General features: G+C 40.6%; 1 protein-coding gene and 1 long non-coding RNA gene across 2 annotated transcripts in view; one reads left to right on the top strand and one right to left on the bottom strand.

Moving 5' to 3' along the window:
* Nucleotides 1-37: 37 nt before the first annotated feature.
* LOC142087745 (uncharacterized) lies at nt 38-6,681 on the top strand. The gene is made up of 2 exons (XR_012675579.1): nt 38-460; nt 4,026-6,681. It is a non-coding gene; the product is annotated as an uncharacterized LOC142087745 (long non-coding RNA).
* COMMD5 (COMM domain containing 5) overlaps nt 6,589-18,975 on the bottom strand; it is an 18,374-nt gene continuing 5,987 nt past the window's right edge. The window contains 4 exon segments of the mRNA XM_075162311.1: nt 6,589-7,102; nt 9,677-9,752; nt 12,002-12,097; nt 16,197-16,247. Coding sequence (XP_075018412.1) covers nt 7,001-7,102; nt 9,677-9,752; nt 12,002-12,097; nt 16,197-16,247 — 325 coding nt within the window. The 3' untranslated portion in view covers nt 6,589-7,000.

The raw sequence follows: 18,975 nt of genomic DNA, 5'->3' as shown, positions 1-18,975 counted from the left end.
CCGGCCCGGCCCGGCCCGGCGAGGCGCTCGCCCGCCGCCTCAGCCGCACCGCGGGCAGCCGCCGCCCGGACTCCCCGCTGAGGGCCCGCAAGAGCGGGGGGAAGCCAGCGCTGCCCCCGTGGGGGGGCTGTGGCGGGGAGGGGAGGGGGCGCCCTGTCAGCAGCGGGCAGGCCGCGCCGGGCCGGGCCGGGCCGGTGTGAGAGGGCCCCGTCGGGCGCGGAAGCGGCTCCGCCTCGGCACCTCCCGCTGCGGTAGGTCTCCCGCACGGCCGACATCGGCCGGCACTCGCCCTCCTGGCTGACAGCCCGGCCCGGGCTGTGTTTCCCCGCGGGCACTGACGGGCTTGGCAGAGCCGCGCACCAAAGGCGGGCACCCGGCGGGCAGCCGCCTCCCGCCGGGCAGCCCCGTTCCACGGGGCTTCAAAGTTACGTTTGACCCGCTGGTCGGCAGGGACAGCACGGTGAGAAACTGAATTCACTCCCGGGTTCGGTGTTTTGGTACCTGCGGTAACACAAAAGAAATAGTGGCTCAAAGCGATTTTGAAAGACGAGAATGCCATTTCCTGCTAGAACTGGCATTTTATAGGCTAATCACTCTCTTTAAGCGAATCTATGTAGTAGTGAAGCTATTTTATTGTCAGGTAATCATGCTTTTAGGACAAGTAAGCAGAACATTAGAAGGAAAATGTCGTGTTTATTTGGTGATGCGGTGTGGCATATCGCATAGGTATACCTGTCCATGCCAGAGATAAAAGAGCACATGCCTTATATGTTTGTTTTATTTAAGACCAGACCAGCTGTGCTGACCACTTCAGTCTGCACATTCCCACCGATTTTCATTATACGAAAGGATCACACTAGTTGTGTAACTGTTTGTGCTAAATGTAGCCTAGGGAGAAAATGACCTGTGCTACCACAGAATAGAAGCAGTTGTTTTAAAAGAAGTTGTCTGATTTTTTTGTTTGCAGTTTTACGCAGATCTACTGTTCAAGTTTCTAGAAATGTCCATGATATATATACATACATTTGCAAATACTCTAAAAATATAGGGCATTTTTCACACTGTCTTAAAATCCACTGCAGAATTTGAAATTTCTGAGCATATCCTATTACTGATACTATTGGCCTCCTCACAAAGCTCAAGAGAGGGGATGAAGGAATTAATTTCCCATTTCTTACTTACGGGAGCGTCTGGACTCCCCAGCTTAGACTGTGTAAGCTAAGCAGGTATTAGGGGACAAGCCTAATTATGGGGTTTGAATGGACAGGACAAAAGATGGAAGAAAGGGGAGGTAACATGACTTTTGTAAGACCTTTTTTAGAGATGGTATTTGAGAAAGTTTAGATGAACTTAGATTTAAAGTGAAAAACTAATTTAAAGCCACTTAAATTCTGGATCTTAACTTTTAATAATATACACTTTAAATTAATAATGAGGGCTAATTTTGTGACGTTTATGTGTCCATGTGTGGGCAAACCTAAGCTTATACAGAAAGTCAGATATATACCTGGAAACAGAAGCCAGCCATCAGACCCTTCAATTGTCTTTGATTCCTATGATGCTAAGAATTTTGCACCTGCCAAAAACTTGGCCACCCTCTCTAGGGCTCTTGAATCTTTTAAAAAAAAAAAAAAAAGAAAAAGCAAAAGTTCAACATCTAACCATTGTTCCCAGGCAAGTCCTTTAATTAGAAAAAGAAAAAAGTTAATTGAATAACCGCTGGTTTCAGTAATTCTTTCTGCCATCACTTAAGTCAGACAATAATCCAAAGTATAGCACAGCCTGCCATCAAATAATTCAAAGGTGGGACAACTGAAGCACTTAAAATTTCAGTTAAGCAATGCTTCAGAACAGCTAGAAAGAATTAGTGTTTGTGCTCAGAAGTGTGGGGTTTTCCCACCAGACTCGTTTGCTTACATAGACTTCTTGTTTTCCAAACTTCCATGCAAGAAAAACTCATACCATAAAAGAATAAAACCCTTAACAAAAAAAAGAAAAAAGCAAAGAAAAATGCTTTCTTGCAGTCTTGAGGTCGACAGTTGTCTCTGTTGCAAAACTATAGTCTCGGCAACCCCTCAGTGTGTTATTTTATAACCATTGTCCTGAAAACCACTATGAGTCAAAGCCTATTCAAGCGAGGGAAAGTGACATAACCACTGGTTACCAGTAGCAATGCAATGACAATCTCTCTATCAGGGATACGCCACCAGTATTTACATAGTTACATAGCAGACACTTAAAGAGATAAGTCATGGTATAAAAGAAGGGTTTCGAGCAGCACATGAATTCAAGATAGGGAATGGAAATACATTATCATAGAAAATGTAATCAGCATTTGTGCTCTGCAAGGAACTTCCACAGTTTCTATTTACAATGTATGAAAGCATCCGCAGGGCTAGCTGACAGTCTGATCACTCGGGACTGAAATGAGTCTCAAAAAAGCACTGTGAAATGTACTTCTGGGAATTCTCTTACACCAGCAGGGACGCGGCTGAAACATTTCAAGAGAAAAGGGCAGCTGTGCTTATGAACTACTCCCGTGGTAGAAGCGGTATGCTTAGGAGGGTTCAGAACACAGACCTTTATCCAAAGCCAGAAAACAGTTAAGACCTTATAATGGATGGCCTATGGGCAACAGCTCCGTGACTTAGGGGAGAAACCAGCTGGCTCTGCCTCTGCTAGTTCCTGGTATGCATGGTGTTTGGTAAATGTTAGTACTTTGTGGGGTGTGACAGGTACAGAGTGAGCCGTACAGTCACTAACGGCAAAATATTTTGAAGCCAAGATACTAATCTACTGTTCACTAGAAGTCAAACAACTACAAAATATTTGATTCTGACATCAGGCCCGGCTCTGCAAAGACTATTTTAGCAAAAACAGCTGTGTAAATTGAATGTACATACTCAATCTAGATATGCTGGGGTGTTTTTATATAACACATCCTGAAAGCATGGATTTTTCATACATTCATACATATATTCATGGAGTTGGAGCAGCAGTGGGTCATGAGGTGTACTTGATTAGAAAGCAAAAAAAGAAAAAGAAAAAAGCAGAAAAAAAAAGCAACCCCCTACCTCCCTGCATTGTTCATGAGATCAAGAACGGATTTATCCTTCACTAAAACAGAAGAAGTTAAAGCTAGGAGCTGACTCACTCTGCAAAAGCACATCTCCCTTGTATGATTTTTCTACAAAGGGAGGTTTAATTTCTTCCTTTTAATGACAATGAGCACAATACTGATCTTCTTCCAGCAGTTAATGGCTGGCATCACAGGCAGTATGAGAGCATGACTACATACTTCAGCCTTCTTCTGGAGCTACAATCTGCATCACACTTTGAGACCACAAAAACAACCAACAAACCTGTTTCTTTCCCCTCTCAAACACAACTAACCCAAGTGTGAAATTCCGACCTGCTAGTCATGCTGACAAAGCTCCTTCTCTAGTGGAAGTAGGATGGGAAAAGCCACATAACAAATACAGCCACAGATGGCTTTTTATTTTCAAGTGCTCTGCACACACTGTAATAGTCCATAGGCAAGAACAGATTTGGACTGATGGCCCATGGAGTTGAGCCAATTAAAAAACCCATCACGTCAGGAAGCTGCGCTAACTTTCGGTTAGAGAACAGGAAGTGAAGACATGTGAGTTCTGTGTGATTTGGCCACTGAATCTCTGAGTGACTTCTGGCAACTGTCTTTAACTCTCCTTTTGCATTCTGCCTGCTGTGACTACTCCTGCGTGCACTGGGCATCTCTGCTATTATACACACATGATTTACATTGAAAAACAATTGAGTTCTATTTTAAATGTGTTTTGACACATTAATCTTGAAAGAAAAGGCATAATGTTCCACATACTATAAAGGAAATGAAAGAAAAGGTGTAATGGAGATGTATGTAACCATATGCCATGGTTAGAAAATCGCTAGAATTAAGACATTCACAAATACATTATCCAGTTTAAATAAATGCATGGCACCATCAAATAGAGAAAGCAATTGGATCACTGGGATTTGTTTTTCAGGGAAAACTACCAGCAGAACCTGTGAAAGGTCCCTGTTACCTATTGGTCTGTGAACAGTGTGTAATAAGAAAAAAACCAGTGCCCTTCCCACGCAAACCTCCTACCTTCCTAATTGATGACTGACTAGTGATCAGCTTGACAAGACCTCGGGACCAACAAAGCGAGCAACCCATTCAAGTTGTATCTTTCACCACGTGATACAGAAAGGGGGATTCACAGTGTGTCCTTGAAGCGTAACCAAACCTAGAGTGAATTGGATAAAATAATTTCTGTTCAGACATACCCAGATTCTTAAAAGTTACTTTTGTTCTGTATTGAAATGAAAGGGCTACAGTCAGAAATTCAGTGGAATTAAAATTCCAGAGTATTTTAATTGTGAAGTAAGAATATATTTCAGTGTTGAACAAATATTTAACACATAATTTACCATGAAATTCTGAGAAACCTAACAATAATTTGAAGGCTCGTATTTTATCAAAACTGAGGAACTATCCACTAGCCACTCCCACTAGCCATTTTGGTGACAACTGCTGTTTTACTGGAAAGCTAATCTGTCAGAAGGAAAGCCCAAATGAACTCTTATTTTAAGTACAGAAGAACGAAAATCCCAAGTGTTTAAGTACCCCCTAGTGTGCATGGTAAACCTCCAATTACAGTAAACTCCTGCTTAATGTGTGGCAAGACAAACTTGAGACTAAGAGGTCCATAACCCCTTGCAGAGAACATGAGGAAAACAGTCAGGAAGCCTTTCAATTCCTGGAGAACATGGGCAATTGCTGTTAGAGGAGAACAACTGAATGAATATATTCTGTCTGGAAGGTAAAGGTATTTATGGATTCTTCTACTCTGACCAGTAAAAAAGCACTTTGCAAATGTCTTGAGCAATAGGTCATTTTACACCCATGCAGTGTTCCGTTTGTCTGAAAAGACTTCACTTACGGTCTCAGTTAAGATACCTTTCCAGTTTGAAACCACGTAAACCTAAACATTCAGAAGGGAAAGGTTATAACAGGGAACATAAGAATGTATGTTTTGTTTCATGGCTTGAGCTAATGTAATTCCAGAAAGAAGACAAACAAGTTTCACAAATTAAAAACAAAAAGAAAACATCACATTAATGCAATCTACCGTCCACTTGAAGTTATAGGAGCCGATTCCTCTTTATATGCTTTGGTGTGACCTGAACACAGTAGTTAAGATGCAGTATGGATCAAACCTGGAAGTTATTGATGAGTAGCCTACAAAGCAAATGGAACATGCAGCCTCTGAACAGTTTGAAATCATGGCTGGAAGGTTTATTTGAAACTACAGGACACAGTCTTGCACAGGTTTTAAAAGCTTTCTGGACCACAGCTATTTAGCTGTTTTTAGATTGGTATGGACTGCTGTCAGAGAAGTCTCCTCTTAAAAAGTGTGACAATGAAATCTTTTTATGCCTGTTGTGATTCTTAAAATCCAACAGCCAAGTCATCCTTTCCTACACAAACATCTGTGGGAGTGTAAAAGGCCTCCTGAATCCACGATTTTAATTTCAGTAGTTTTCTGCGGGGAATGAGCAAGATAAAGGCAAGCTCTACAATCACAAAAAATGGGAGAGAGAAGTATGGGTAGTACTACTGAGGTAGAAACCCTGAAAGCAGCTAGAATAAGCCAATGCTTAACAATGGTAGTGGCATGTGCTTTCTAAACTACCTTTGACAGCCAGATAAATCCCATAGCTCTAGGGCCCACAGCCTGGGCTGTCTTTGGGCTGTTGCTCACAGCCTCCATATCTTTGCTGCAGGGGGAAAACTCGTTCAGGCAATGATTGAGGAATGCATCCCTTCTTGGCAAAACTCTTAAGGACATACTTGTGGTCCCACGGCGTTTAAATGAGACTTAAAACATATGCTTCAAGTTAAGGGAGTTCTTCCGAGGTTTACTCATGGGGCAAAGGAGTAACTTAGAATATTTCAGTTAGAAGGGACCTACAATGATCCAGTCCAACTGCCTGACCAATTCAGGGGCTGCCTGACCAATTCAGGGAAGTTCAGCCTATGCTTAACTGTCTTCTTGACCTGGGGGCTTGGATATCCTCGTACCTGTGACTTTCATCCCAGAGGCTCTACGCAGCCTCTTCATCTGGGGGTCTGATTTGCACTGTTAAAGAGTATATAGCCGCAGTGGTCTACAAGGTTACTGCCTCCTGCTGTTCGCTATCATCGCAGTGCCAGAGGTTTCTGCCCAGTTATGAGTCAGATGATTCTGTTCACATCGAACATATAGGAAATACATGAAACAAGAGGCAGGCATTTCCAGTTAGAAATCTATGAGATTACTGGTATTTAGCCTGTTCTGATCAACCAGATAAAGACTTAGATTGCACCTTTCCACTTCTGCAATGCCATAGAATTAGTTCTGGAAGCTCAGTCGATACTTCTTTCTTGATCCACAGACTTCCAATTTTCTACAAAATTAGCCTTTAAGTACCTGTAGCTATACCTCAGTCACTCAGCGAGAAGCCAGACAGCAATTTTACTTATGCAAAACTCAAGTTCATATTTGTCATAGTAGAGCGCAGGAGTGTTTTTTTAATTTTATTTTTTATTTGAGATATTGCAGAGCTTTCTTATGATACACATTGATGGGGCTTCCGGTAGCAGGCTTTCAAAAATAATTAGAGTGATGAATCATAACCAGAAATAAATGACTCTTACATCTATTAAGACAGTTATTTAAAAAATGTTTTGATGAATCATGCAAAAATGCTCACAAACAGCATTATACTTTTTCATAGATATATTTTTTGTTTTTCTGAAGTCTTATGAAAAGAGCTTGTGCTTTTAACGCTTGAATCGAAAAAATATTTACAGCAGACATCATAAATGCTACGCTGCAGTTCAGACAGGCAAAGTGGTGATGGTCGCCTGCTTTGCCATTCACAAAACACGCTGAGGGTTTCGGATCTGTTCTATAAACTCCCAATTTAAAAGTGTTCAGTCCTGGATCTTCAGTATGCTCCTTTTCTCCAAATCATTCATTTCCTTCAGTATAAGGGCAACATTGTATCTCAGTTCTTGAAACTTTGCAACTGGCACCTGAAACAGAATATTCAGGTTAGAAAACATGAAACATCTTAGGAACTTCGACTAGGCATGCCTATGGATAGGGAACATTCCACAGTGTCAGCCCAATCTCTTAAAATACTTTTTTTTTTTAAGACTTAAGACAAAGGATTCGAGGTTAATAAAATTCAGTTAGTTCAACTAAATCATCTCGGTGAAAAAGAAGAGGAGAGTGGGAAAAACCAGAAATAACAGCTACATAGTACATTTTCTATACTGCTTGATATGAGAAAGGAAGTACTCCAGAATATAAACTGATGGCTGCTGTGGTGAAGTAAGAGAGTCATGGATTGGAAGGAAAGATAAAGACACCTGGAAGGTCATGGAGCCTACAGAATTCTCAAGCAACAAATTCCAGATATTCTGCTCGTCCAAACTTGCAGGAGAAAGGAATTGAGCCTCAAAGCAAGAGACTTGTCAGCAACCTCGAGAGCAAAGAGGACTGGGCACTGTCTATATGTGGAAGGCAAAAGATTTTGATTGAATATACAAAACATTTTCAACTGTGCAGGAGACTAATGGACCTTCCTTTACCATTTCAAGCCTGAGAAGCCAAATGGATGGAAATCTGTTATCTGTTAAGACAGAACCACGTCTGAGCACAGGCACAGATTGGGTGACACAGATTAACATTAGTGCAGCGCACAAACGCACGTGCTCACATGAGTACCAGTAGCAGTCCAGCTAGTCCCAGGCTGCTCTGCAGAGCACTGTCTAATTTACTCTACTTCTTTGACTACATTGAAGACACGCAGTTCTTTTGACAGAGTCCCTTGTCATCCTTCTGCCTACTGTAGCACAGATATCAATTATGTGAGAGGAATCCAACATCTGATTTGCATTTTCCATATGCATCAGAAATGCATAAAAAGGCATCATGTCCTTTTCACTTTTGACATATATACAACAAGACTCGAGATGCTGCAATTCCCATTGCTTTTTAAAAAATTTTCGTTGTCAGAAGTCACACTGTGATTAAAAAACCAAACCAAACCAAAGCCAAGAGACCAAAGAGTGTAACTTCTCCCTATGGCATACACATTTTAAAACCATTCGTAATGGAATTATCTTCTGGACTCGCTATCTTACATAAGCACTGTTAATTAGCAGGACATTCTGAACGTGTCCGAATGAAAGGAAACTGAAGAGCTGAGGACTATATTTGCTTGCATATGATACCTTCATCCAAAACACAGGTTTATCCCAAAGAGCTACTAACTGCAGGAAAACCACTCATCAGATACAGAAATTGTGTTTACAGACAGATCTTTGGCATTCCGATCTAAACAGCAGCAGCAAAGAGCCGATTCTAAGAGAAGCACATTGTTTGCTATCAGATATCTGCACTTCTGCACGTACTGCTCAGGCACACCAACACATGTCTACTGCAGAACAGCAAAGGGTCTTCCACAGACTTACAACAAAAAAACCTAAAACCAAATCAAAACAACCAGGAACAATGCCACCAAGACCAAGACTTGACATTAAATACCAGGAAATAAAGCCCCAAATCTAAACAGTAAAGAATATATCCTAGGTTTTATTCTCACAAGTGAAATTTACCCTGTTGTAAAGGATTAATCTGAAGTCCATGGCATCATTTAAATTCCATGGAAGACCTCAAAAGAGCGTATGCGATGCTCTGAGCTGGACTGTCCACAGAGGGGTGAATTTGATCTCCTGTGAAGTGACACCCTCAACACTTTGCAATGTATGTAGCACAGAATTTGTGCCTTCCTCAATAACTGCCTTCTTGTGAAGCATCGTAACAATAAAATCAGTCCACCTTTTTCAACCCACAGTGCTTTGGTGCTTCCTCCAGACTACTACTAACACACGAACTGAAGCAAAAATCTTTATGGAGTTCAAATGTAACAATGCTTGCTGTGCACTGAATTTCTGTATGCACCACCATGTTATTTATAGAACAAATAGCATTCCTTTTCAAAGGTTAAAAATATGGAAGAGTTTATGCCATCTTCTGGCAAGCCGTTATGTACAGTGTCATAAATACTGCCACTGACTGATTCTGAGGTAAAAAGCAAAGAGTTTGGTGGTTTTTTTACTTTCTTTCTAGCAGCAAGAATTGTATTGAAGAAAAAGAATAAAACTACCTCTGCCACAGAAAAGAATGTTACCATTTTCTACCAAATGTAGGAGGTTTAGAAGTGTATCATATATTATATAAACTATTCCAGTAATTTTTCTGCCTTCAAGAGCCACCATCAGGTCTGAAGGTTCCAGTTGATAACAAAACCGTAATTTTTAATCAAACCAGGTATTATGCAACAGTGCTTTTCAGTAATTAGTATTCTTCTAACAAATGGGGTTTCAGCAAAATGTGTATAGGAACAAGGTATGAAACGATTTTGGTTGGTGTTTCATTATATATTGTACGTGGCTACAACAAACATGAAGGATTCCAAAGCAAATCAACCAATGGTAATGCATTGTTTACAAAAGCTTTAATATTTTAAATAGTAATTCAACTTTCTAAAGAGAATTTCAAGTGATTTCATTTTTATTTATTATGGCAATCAAACTTACTTCAAAGCGGTGAGCTGTCCCATCTGAAAGCTTCATCATCATTAGAATGGATGGTTGAAGTGCACGGGCCAGTGAACTGAAATTATTTACATTATTAGTATTACAACAATAGACATCAGCAGTGTGATGAGTACAGCATTATACATTAACAATTTAAGTTGTTCATGTAGGCTTTACATAGAACATAAGTTCTGTACCTGGCTTGCTGTAAACTCATGAACATAGGAGTCCTGTCCAATTTACCTCAGTATTGAGACTAAAAATTTTTTTAATAGTTTAGTAACTGCAAGTTTAGGAGCATTTTCATTTTACATAATAATCCGTTTAGGAACTAGGACAGGGATAAGAGCTGACCAAGAACTGCTAGTAGTAATGCACAGTTTTCTTATGCAGTTTACTGTGTTGCATTAATCTTTTCCATCCCTTAATACTTTCAACTGCCATCTCATTTGGGGAATCAAGCTATTCCAGTCTTCATCCTAAATGTGTGGATTGTTATTTTATTTGATGACCCAAAGAGGGGAAATGAGTCATTCTTGTGCAGCTTCCATCAACTAACGTTGCCAAAGCCTGTTCAGGTACTGACAGGCGTTACAGCCAGAAGCCGTACCTCTTCACAGAGGCTGTTGCTGGATGATAAACAAGAAATCCCAGGGGGAAGGTTGACTGGAAAGGAAATTAAGAGGAAGGAAAATAGAAAAGGATAGAAGGGCAATGAAGCTGGTGAAGGGTCTGGAGCACAAGTCTGATGAGGAGCGGCTGAGGGAACTGGGGTTGTTTAGCCTGGAGAAGAGGAGGCTGAGGGGAGACCTCATCGCGCTCTACAACTACCTGGAAGGAGGTTGTAGCGAGGTGGGTGTTGGTCTCTTCTCCCAAGTAACAAGCGATAGGACGAGAGGAAATGGCCTCAAGTTGCACCAGGGGAGTTTTAGATTGGATATTAGGAAAAATTTCTTCAATGAAAGGGTTGTCAAGCACTGGAACAGGCTGCCCAGGGAAGTGATTGAGTCACCATCCCTGGAGGTATTTAAAAGACGGGTAGATGTGGTGCTTAGGGACGTGGTTTAGTGATGGACTTGGCAGTGCTAGGTTAATGGTTGGACTTGATGATCTTAAAGGTCTTTTCCAACCTAAACAATTCTATGATCTGTATTGCTCCTGTGTTGTTTGGAAAACAAATCACAGGGTTTGCCTGCAGCTTGCAAGCATTGTGCCTGAGGATGTTTATTTGTACATTTTGCTCTCTTACAGGTACAGATTTTTTCTGCATAGTGATACCATGTGGTGCTTACAGCACTGCTCATCTGAGAATCACCTGAACTAGTAGCTTGTGACCATTACAATTTTCACTTGGGAGACTTTTTTCTTGATTTCGGGAAGACTATCCCTGATTACCCACAGGCCTCTCAACTACGGCAGCAAAGAGACTGCACTCTCCCTCAGATGCAGGTATTAATGAATGCAAAATGAAGTCACTCATGCTAACAATTTATGCTACTGACAAATACTGGATCATCTTCCAATTTCTTTCACCCTGGGCCGTCTTGGTTAGAACTAGACAAAGACCAGGAACAGCACAGACAACAAGTTTCCATTTCCTTCTGGCTCTAGCCAAAGATCCATGCCCCAGCTGCCTCTGCTGTGGCAGATGGCAAGAAGCTATTCACTGCAGGCACAGACAGGATGATCACAGCAGCCTTTACTTCTGTTCTGTGAAAGAAACTAGGAGGTAGATCAATGACCAATTGCATAACTATGGCAGTGTAAAAGTGCTGTTCTGAAGCCTCTCCTTGTAGAATGTACAGCAGACTGTACGGGTGATGGAAAGTCATTTTATTTAACATGTGCAAGATACAAATGATAGTCTACTTGAGAAGTTGAAGAGATGATTTTTCTCCCCTGCTCCAGTGAAACTGAGAGCGTGGCTGGCTGCATGAGGCTCAATCCATTTAATTTATTCCATCATCTCTGAGGACCTGTGGAGTTTTATCAGCCCCATTAAGTTTCAAAATATTGAAAGGGAGACTTTGATCGACATGTTTCTAGCACAGAGGTTTTAGAGATCAAAACAAATAAGGAGCCTAAAAGGTATCATTAGAAGATGAAGGCAGCAGCCTGTTGGCAGGTCCATGTTAACAGCAGTAACCTGTATATAAACTGACTTCTGTACAGAAAATCCCCTCTGTATCTTACCATTTAATGCTACCTGCCAATCCGGAACAGCAAGATACGTTTTAACACCGTTAACATTTTTAGGCAGCACAAGCAGTCAGTTTAACCTTGGGCAAAATAACTTCTAGGGTCATGCAGGATTCTCTTTTATACCTTGTGGATATAGCTACGTCCACTCTCCACTTGAAGTCCTGGACACTTGGCAGCCTACTTCCTTGTATCAAAGCTGTGCCTTCGGAAGGAGGACGCCTACAGAGTAAATCAGAAATGGGAGACTGAAATGCAAATTCGTAAAAGACAATCTAAAGGGAAAATAAGATTACTCAGAACAAACCTGTCCAGAAGTTGTTTCTCTCCTACATCTGTCCTCATTTAGAGAGGTCTGAATGAGTGGAGGTTTTGTGTATTTAAGACAGCTGTGCTCAGATTACCCACTTTTCCTATGCTTAACTATGGTCCATCTTAAAAAAAGAGACCAAGTGACTGTGTGTAATTCCAGTAAACTGATGTCACTAGAAAGTTTAGTAAGAGTCATTGTGGTGGCTGGCATATCTATTATTTCAATTACATGCAACTGTGAGGCACACAAAGGGATCTGCAAATATATCTTTACCTTCATGCAGATCCAACAGGAATAAACAAGCAGGAACAAGACAGATGACTTGAGCAAAAAAGTTGGAGTAAGGTCACTGTGCTCTTTCAGCAGAAAGCATCTAGTATTAGCGAGCAGCAATGTTTTAAAATGAGTGTACTTTGAAGGATACTTTAAAAAAACAAGTCACACAGTGGTTCTTGCTAATCCAACATAATTTACAAACTCTAAGTTCCTTACATAACGTTCACTGCCAACTCCAGCACAACCTTCAACATTTTTGTCTAGTCTAATGTATAAGAAGCCAAGGACGTCATTTATTACTCATATTGCAGGAAGAATCAGGCTGATCAAGCCTCAGTTTATTTCTGCGAGGAAACTGAGTTGACAGTGATTAAACTTCAGATGGTTGACAATCTTTAAAATTTTAACAGCATCTTAAGCTCTGTGTAAGTAAACAAGCCAAATCTGATACAAAGACAAAACAACCACCCATTTTTAGATACACATGCAGAAATATCTTCAGGATGAGGTCACTCAGCTGGTCCATTCAGGAGCTAGTCTGGACTTTGTGTTACTTACGTTTTTTTGTTTTGTTCTGGTTTTTTTTTTCTTTTTTTTTTTTTTTTTTTTTTTTTCCTGCTAAGCATCCCATGTCTCTGGAAGTTATTTACGGTACCTTTCAAAGCTACTCCAGTATTCCTGCTAAGGGCAGGATAAGAAACGTTACATCCTTTATCCATGGTGCTAGACATAATCTAATTACAGACTTTACATCAGAAAGGAATCCTCTCTGAACAAATCAAGGACTGCAGGAATGATAGTCTAAATCCCCACTCAGATTCTTGTGTGCAAGTTAGCTGGTGCCTTTAGAAACTGCCCAGAAAGATTAATGATTTGATAAGGAACACAGGACTGACAGGCTGAGATCCTCCAATACTCTTGCATTTAGCAAAGGCAATATAAGAAAGAATTTATCCTTTTTTTTTGAGGGGGGGAGGGGGGGTGTTGGGTGGTGCCAGAAGTGACACACATTCCTAATAGTACGGTAAAGGAATGAGCAGAAAAAATAGATCAGCAGGTTCTTACTCACTGTCAACTACTGGATAGGAAGTAGGTCACCAGAGCTGGGTGCAACCATGAGGAGCTGGACTCTAGAATGGTCATTAGCAGGATTAAACAATAAGAACAGGCCTTTCCCTCAGTGGCGAGCTGCTGCCAGAGTATTGCTTAATTTGGGGAATGCCTAAAAATAGCCACACTGCTACCGCTTCCTTAAGACACGCTAACTCCCATCAATGGAAGAGAGTCCATTCAGTGCAGCACCAGCATTTTGGGGGAAGAAAGAGTAGAGAAAACAGGAAGATGTTGTAGTTAGCAGTGGTGGGAAAGGTCAGCAATGCCCAGACAGAGGTGAAGCTTCTGAATATTGTTAAGCTATGGCATTTCTGTGACCAAAGCACAAAGCTTTAGTTCTGGTCAGGACTGCGCTTCAGCACCATTGCCTCAGAAAAAGTTGTGGCTTTTGTAGCTTAGTTTAAGCTTCTGTCAGCACCTTCCCAGCTTGGACAAGATCACAGCTGGAACTGCAAGAATCCTGTAAGGATGACAGAATGTGCATAGTGGCCAACATACATGAATTATACAGGCCATTGATTTCTAAGAGAAATAGCAAAATGGAGCAGAAAAGACTCAACGGATCTTATATCCAAAACCTGTAGACTATAATTACATTTTGTAAACACTCTGTGCCAACAGCTGCAATATACTGTCAGCACAATATAGTGCAGAAGGCAGAAGTCAGAACAAGTAAAGCACCATGGATCAGCTAGAGACCATCTAAATTATACGTGGAAAGGATGATACACCTGGTGACAAGAACATCATCTGCCAAAGGATGCAACAGAAGAGCACTTAAAAATGAAAGATTAGACAATTTGGAGCAGCAGCTGACCTAACTGGTCAAACTAAAGACAAATTCTGGGTGGTTCCCTATGCACATAATGAGACATGCCCAGCAGGCCACTGAACAGGGAGAATGAATAAATGGTATGTGTGAAATGCTGACAAATGGCACACAGAACGCACCCTCCCGGTAGAAACTAAAGCTACACTGTTTAAAAAAAAATGCAGTACATTTATTATAAACATTCAGGCACCCTCCTGGTATAAACTAAAGCTACGGTATTTAAAAAAAATGCAATATATTTATTATAAACATTCAGAGAGGGAGAAGTTAGGGTTATCTTTTCTCTTAAAAAAAAAAAAAGTTTTAATTTAATGCAGTTATTTGACGGTGTCAATTCCTTTCAGTCTATATAGCTTGATGGAACTATGGGGACACAGAAATACAAATGTCAAATTTCCAGTACTTCAGAGCTGTTGTTTAGTGAACAAAATTGCAAAAATAGGATAAGATGCCAGGAAAAGTATTAAAAATGGATTTTTCTGGGTTATCTAGCTCATACTGAATTTTTGATCAGATGCTAATACTTCTCTTACCATCACAATCATATGTATTTACAACTCAATAAGCATATGTATGATTCAGTGTTACATTTAAGATTATAAAAGCAGATCTGTCTAGAAATCACATCTGAGGTGCTCTTCTATGGTCTCAAAACACAGAGCAAGATTACGCTGGATAATCACAGCTTTCAAAATGAGAAAAAGCTAAATTTTCCAGCATCGTGATTTCACAGTAGAAAACAGACAATCATGCATGCTTCAAATGACATCTAAATTTATCTTCTTTCTCCACCGCAAACAATATTTCCACTTTGCAACCATGAATTTTGCATTCTTAACACCTATAATTCAAGCAGAAGAGCAAAGAAAAGATGAGAAGGCTGAATTTATTTTTACTCCAAGAACCTTTAGCTTTAAGCCAAGATCTTAACCAAGGAAATGAAAAATATTTTTAACTTTGGTAGCAGCATTCAGACCCTTGTGAGGGTAACTGAAATACCACAAATATGATTATCAGGATTCCATGCAGAATATCTGGAGCAGCGTTGGGTTAGTGATGCTATGTGCTGAGTGACCTCAAGCTTCAAGGAGGAAAGTTTTGCTTATGCAAAAAGTTCAAGCAATTTCTAGATGCAGAATAAGCTAAATGTGGTTGAGCAGAGAACCATATAGGAAAAAGGAATCCCTAGAATGGACAAAAGAGATAGGCTGTTCAAAAAGTTCTTGATTTAGTACTTCCTCTGGAGCTACTGAGGTATACTGCTTAGAAAATGAATTACAGCTAGCAGAGCACTTGATATCTCCTATGTGTCATCAAGTCACCCAGTCTGAATTCCCAATTCAGCTGTACGTTAAGACTTGATTAAATGCTATCTGAGAAAGCTTCCACGAACCGCAGCATGTAGAAGGCGTATGTAGCTTGCCTCTCAACAAAGCAAGTCTTGCGCTGTTGCTCGAACTTGCAACGATGATGATGATAAAAATGCTTCATTCTGCAATGCGTTTTTCATCTGTAGGTATTGATGCACCTCACAGAGTCTACAGAATATTATAAAAACTGATAGGTGATGATCACAGGAAAATTGAAAATTGGCATGAAAGATACTCACTGCATATATAGCCATGCATGATTGAAATCATGTTATGTTGAATCAAAATAATGGGACAAATCTTGTTCTCATTAATTTAGAGAGTTTTGCTGTTCCTTCAGTAGGCCTGGGATTTTTGTCAGCAGAGCTCTGTGCAACCCTGCTGGTTGCACAATACATGATACATGAAGATACTAACCTGTTACCAAAGACTATACTGGAAAAGTCCACGATGAAATCTTCTGGTATCCTTAAAGAGAAGAGCAATATAAAACAGTTAAGGGTTTTGTAACCACAAATATATGGCCTTAGCTACCAAAAAAAAAAAAAATCTATTCTAAAACACAAAAAATGTGTCAACATTTTCCATCTTCCATTGCTTAAAATTGCCATCAGTTCTTACATAAGCACTTCAAATATTGATTCAGTCTAGGCTCTCAAAAGGACAGCCTATGTTTTTATATCAAGAACCCTAAAAACTGTATTACATCTTCCTGTCCTACCTAGTATGGCAACAGTGAGTTTCAAAAGTATTTGCTTAACTTCTCTTGGTAAAGTCAAGAATAGTTTTACTGATGGCTCTGACAAGTGCAGAAGGCAAGCCAGCAATGCATGCTTTCAAAAATCCCAAACCTACACATTTCATTTCACTTTTACCTGAAGTGTAACGAAAAGAAGACAGAAGAAGTAAAAACAGAGGCCCTGGCAGCTAAGATTACTTACAAAGGGAGCATATCTAACACGGGGAGGACAAGCGTAAATTTGACAGGGACCATGAGAACTGTCGAGTAGACTAACTCACACTCCATCCACCCTATGCCTCTCCACTACTTCACCATTCCTCCGACACTGTTGTTGCCTTACGAACAAGCCGCTGTTGATTTTTCGGTTCAATATATCAGGCCGTGAATTGCAAAGACTGCAGAGCAAACACTATCCATTCAGCTGCCTTTGCCACAGGGACAGTAACCTCCTGCAGAGAGGCAGGTTAGACAAGTGGGAGAAGTAACAACTTCTGCTGCCACAGTTAAATCCAGCACTCAACATGAATCAGTGCCCAGAGACATTACTCACCAGTGGCTTGAGGTACACAGCGGTATATCAAAGAAAAATCAAAGCAAACAAGGAAGTTACCTGTCCTAAAGGGCTTACAGTGTCTAATGATGGGAGAAAAAAACAACTCATCAACTCACACAGTGGGAAGATGAAACAGCAGTTATTAGAGCTTGAATTCTTAATGGAAGAAGTGGGTTTAAAACACATTTTTAAATGGTGCTTGGATAAAACTGAATTCATATTAGCAAGGTAATTATCTGAGGCAAACTGGGAAGTGAGGAGGAGGGACTAGACAGGTCTTTTTTCGCTGCATGTGTCTGTCTGTCTTTCTCTCAGAAGAGACAAGACTATTTCTGCAAACATTACTTATACTTTCCGTGCAGGTGTATCACTTAACCCATCCTGATGATGACCAAATATCCTCTGTATGTAGTGGAATAGCTGGAGACAGGGGGTTGTCATTATGATTATTACGATACCTATCCACAATACTTGATCAACTGTAAGAGCAAGTGTTACTAAAACAGAAGCATTAATGCTACCTTTGAGCTTACATTATTTTTGCTGTGCAGTTAATGATTTTGCTGAAAATTCTGTTCCTGGCTCAAGCAGCTTACATGAGGCCAGTCACACACTAAGCAGATCAGACACAGACCATGGCACAGCTCAGGCCTGAGCTACAGATGGCAATCAGTTTTCAAAGGAACATGCAGAGGAAGGGACTCAAAGGGCAAGGAAGAAGGTGTGAGGATGTCTCAATCCCATGTTTTTGGCCTAAGCCATGAAGTTATTAAACCACCTGAGAGGGGAGGGAAAAAATAGCACCCTCAATTTAGAGTAAATTTATTCTCACTGGCTCAGCCAGTCAGGCCAAGAAATAGGGGATATAGAAACAAAATAGAATGCAGGAGAGGTGAAAAAAAGGTAACCTGGCTCAGAGCTCAAACCTTTTAAAAGAAGACACAACAAAAAAAGGGAAATAAGCCATTTTTCTGCCTTAAAATGCAAAATACCTGCCCAAACACTGGGTGCCAATAATGCCAAGACACTGCTGTTCAACAAATTACATGTGTTCTTCATGCACATGATCACACGATGACCCACAGACGTCACTGCAGAAGGATAAGTGTCTGAATGTAATTAGCAGGTGCCTTAAAAACGAGCAGGTATTTCGTCTCCAAACCCAAGTGCATTGGGAAACATAGGAAATGACATTTCCCATAGGAATCAAAGATGCTAAAGGTGCTACCAAATCTACTAAGTATCATAGCTTGAGAGTAGAATATTTAGTCTTCTAAAAGTTTAGTGACAAGGTGAAGAGAGCTACTCACAGGAAATAAGACTGTCAGAGATGGAAGTTAGGAAGAGTCCCAATAATGTGAGAATCATGGGAGCATAGCAGCAACGAGCAGCACATAAAACATACAAGTCTGCAAGCAATACAAACGCAGTTACCTGAACTATTGCTGCTGTATCAGCCATGTTAACCAGCACAACAAGATTAAAAAGATTTATCAAGATATAAAAGATATAAAAAAGATCATCCAGACTGACGTGTCTTCATAGTTCCATGAATAAACCATAAAGTGAGAAAAAAACCCCACAACTACAAAAGTGTAAGGCATTAAAGTGTGGTCAAATGACAAGGACAGGGGCCTGGGAGTCTGTATTTCTAGATACAGCCAGCCCAGCCAGTGACTTGCGGCACTCCTGTATACCGACTTTCTCCACTGCTCAATAGAGGAATAGTCACCCATCCCCAGACAACTTTGCATGGAGCTTTTAGTGCTCTTCATTATTCCTTAATCACACTGAACACATTCTGTGTGCACCTCAAACAACACCAACTCCCACTGGGTCAAAAGCAATTCTTACTGACCTACTTTAACCTGGGTGTGAACTCCACGACGTGGCAGAGGAAG

The sequence above is a fragment of the Calonectris borealis genome, chromosome 13 (genome assembly GCF_964195595.1).
Source record: "Calonectris borealis chromosome 13, bCalBor7.hap1.2, whole genome shotgun sequence".
Classification (NCBI taxonomy): domain Eukaryota; kingdom Metazoa; phylum Chordata; class Aves; order Procellariiformes; family Procellariidae; genus Calonectris; species Calonectris borealis.
Note: the sequence above shows the minus strand (reverse complement) of the source record. Positions and strands in the feature narration are given on the sequence as shown.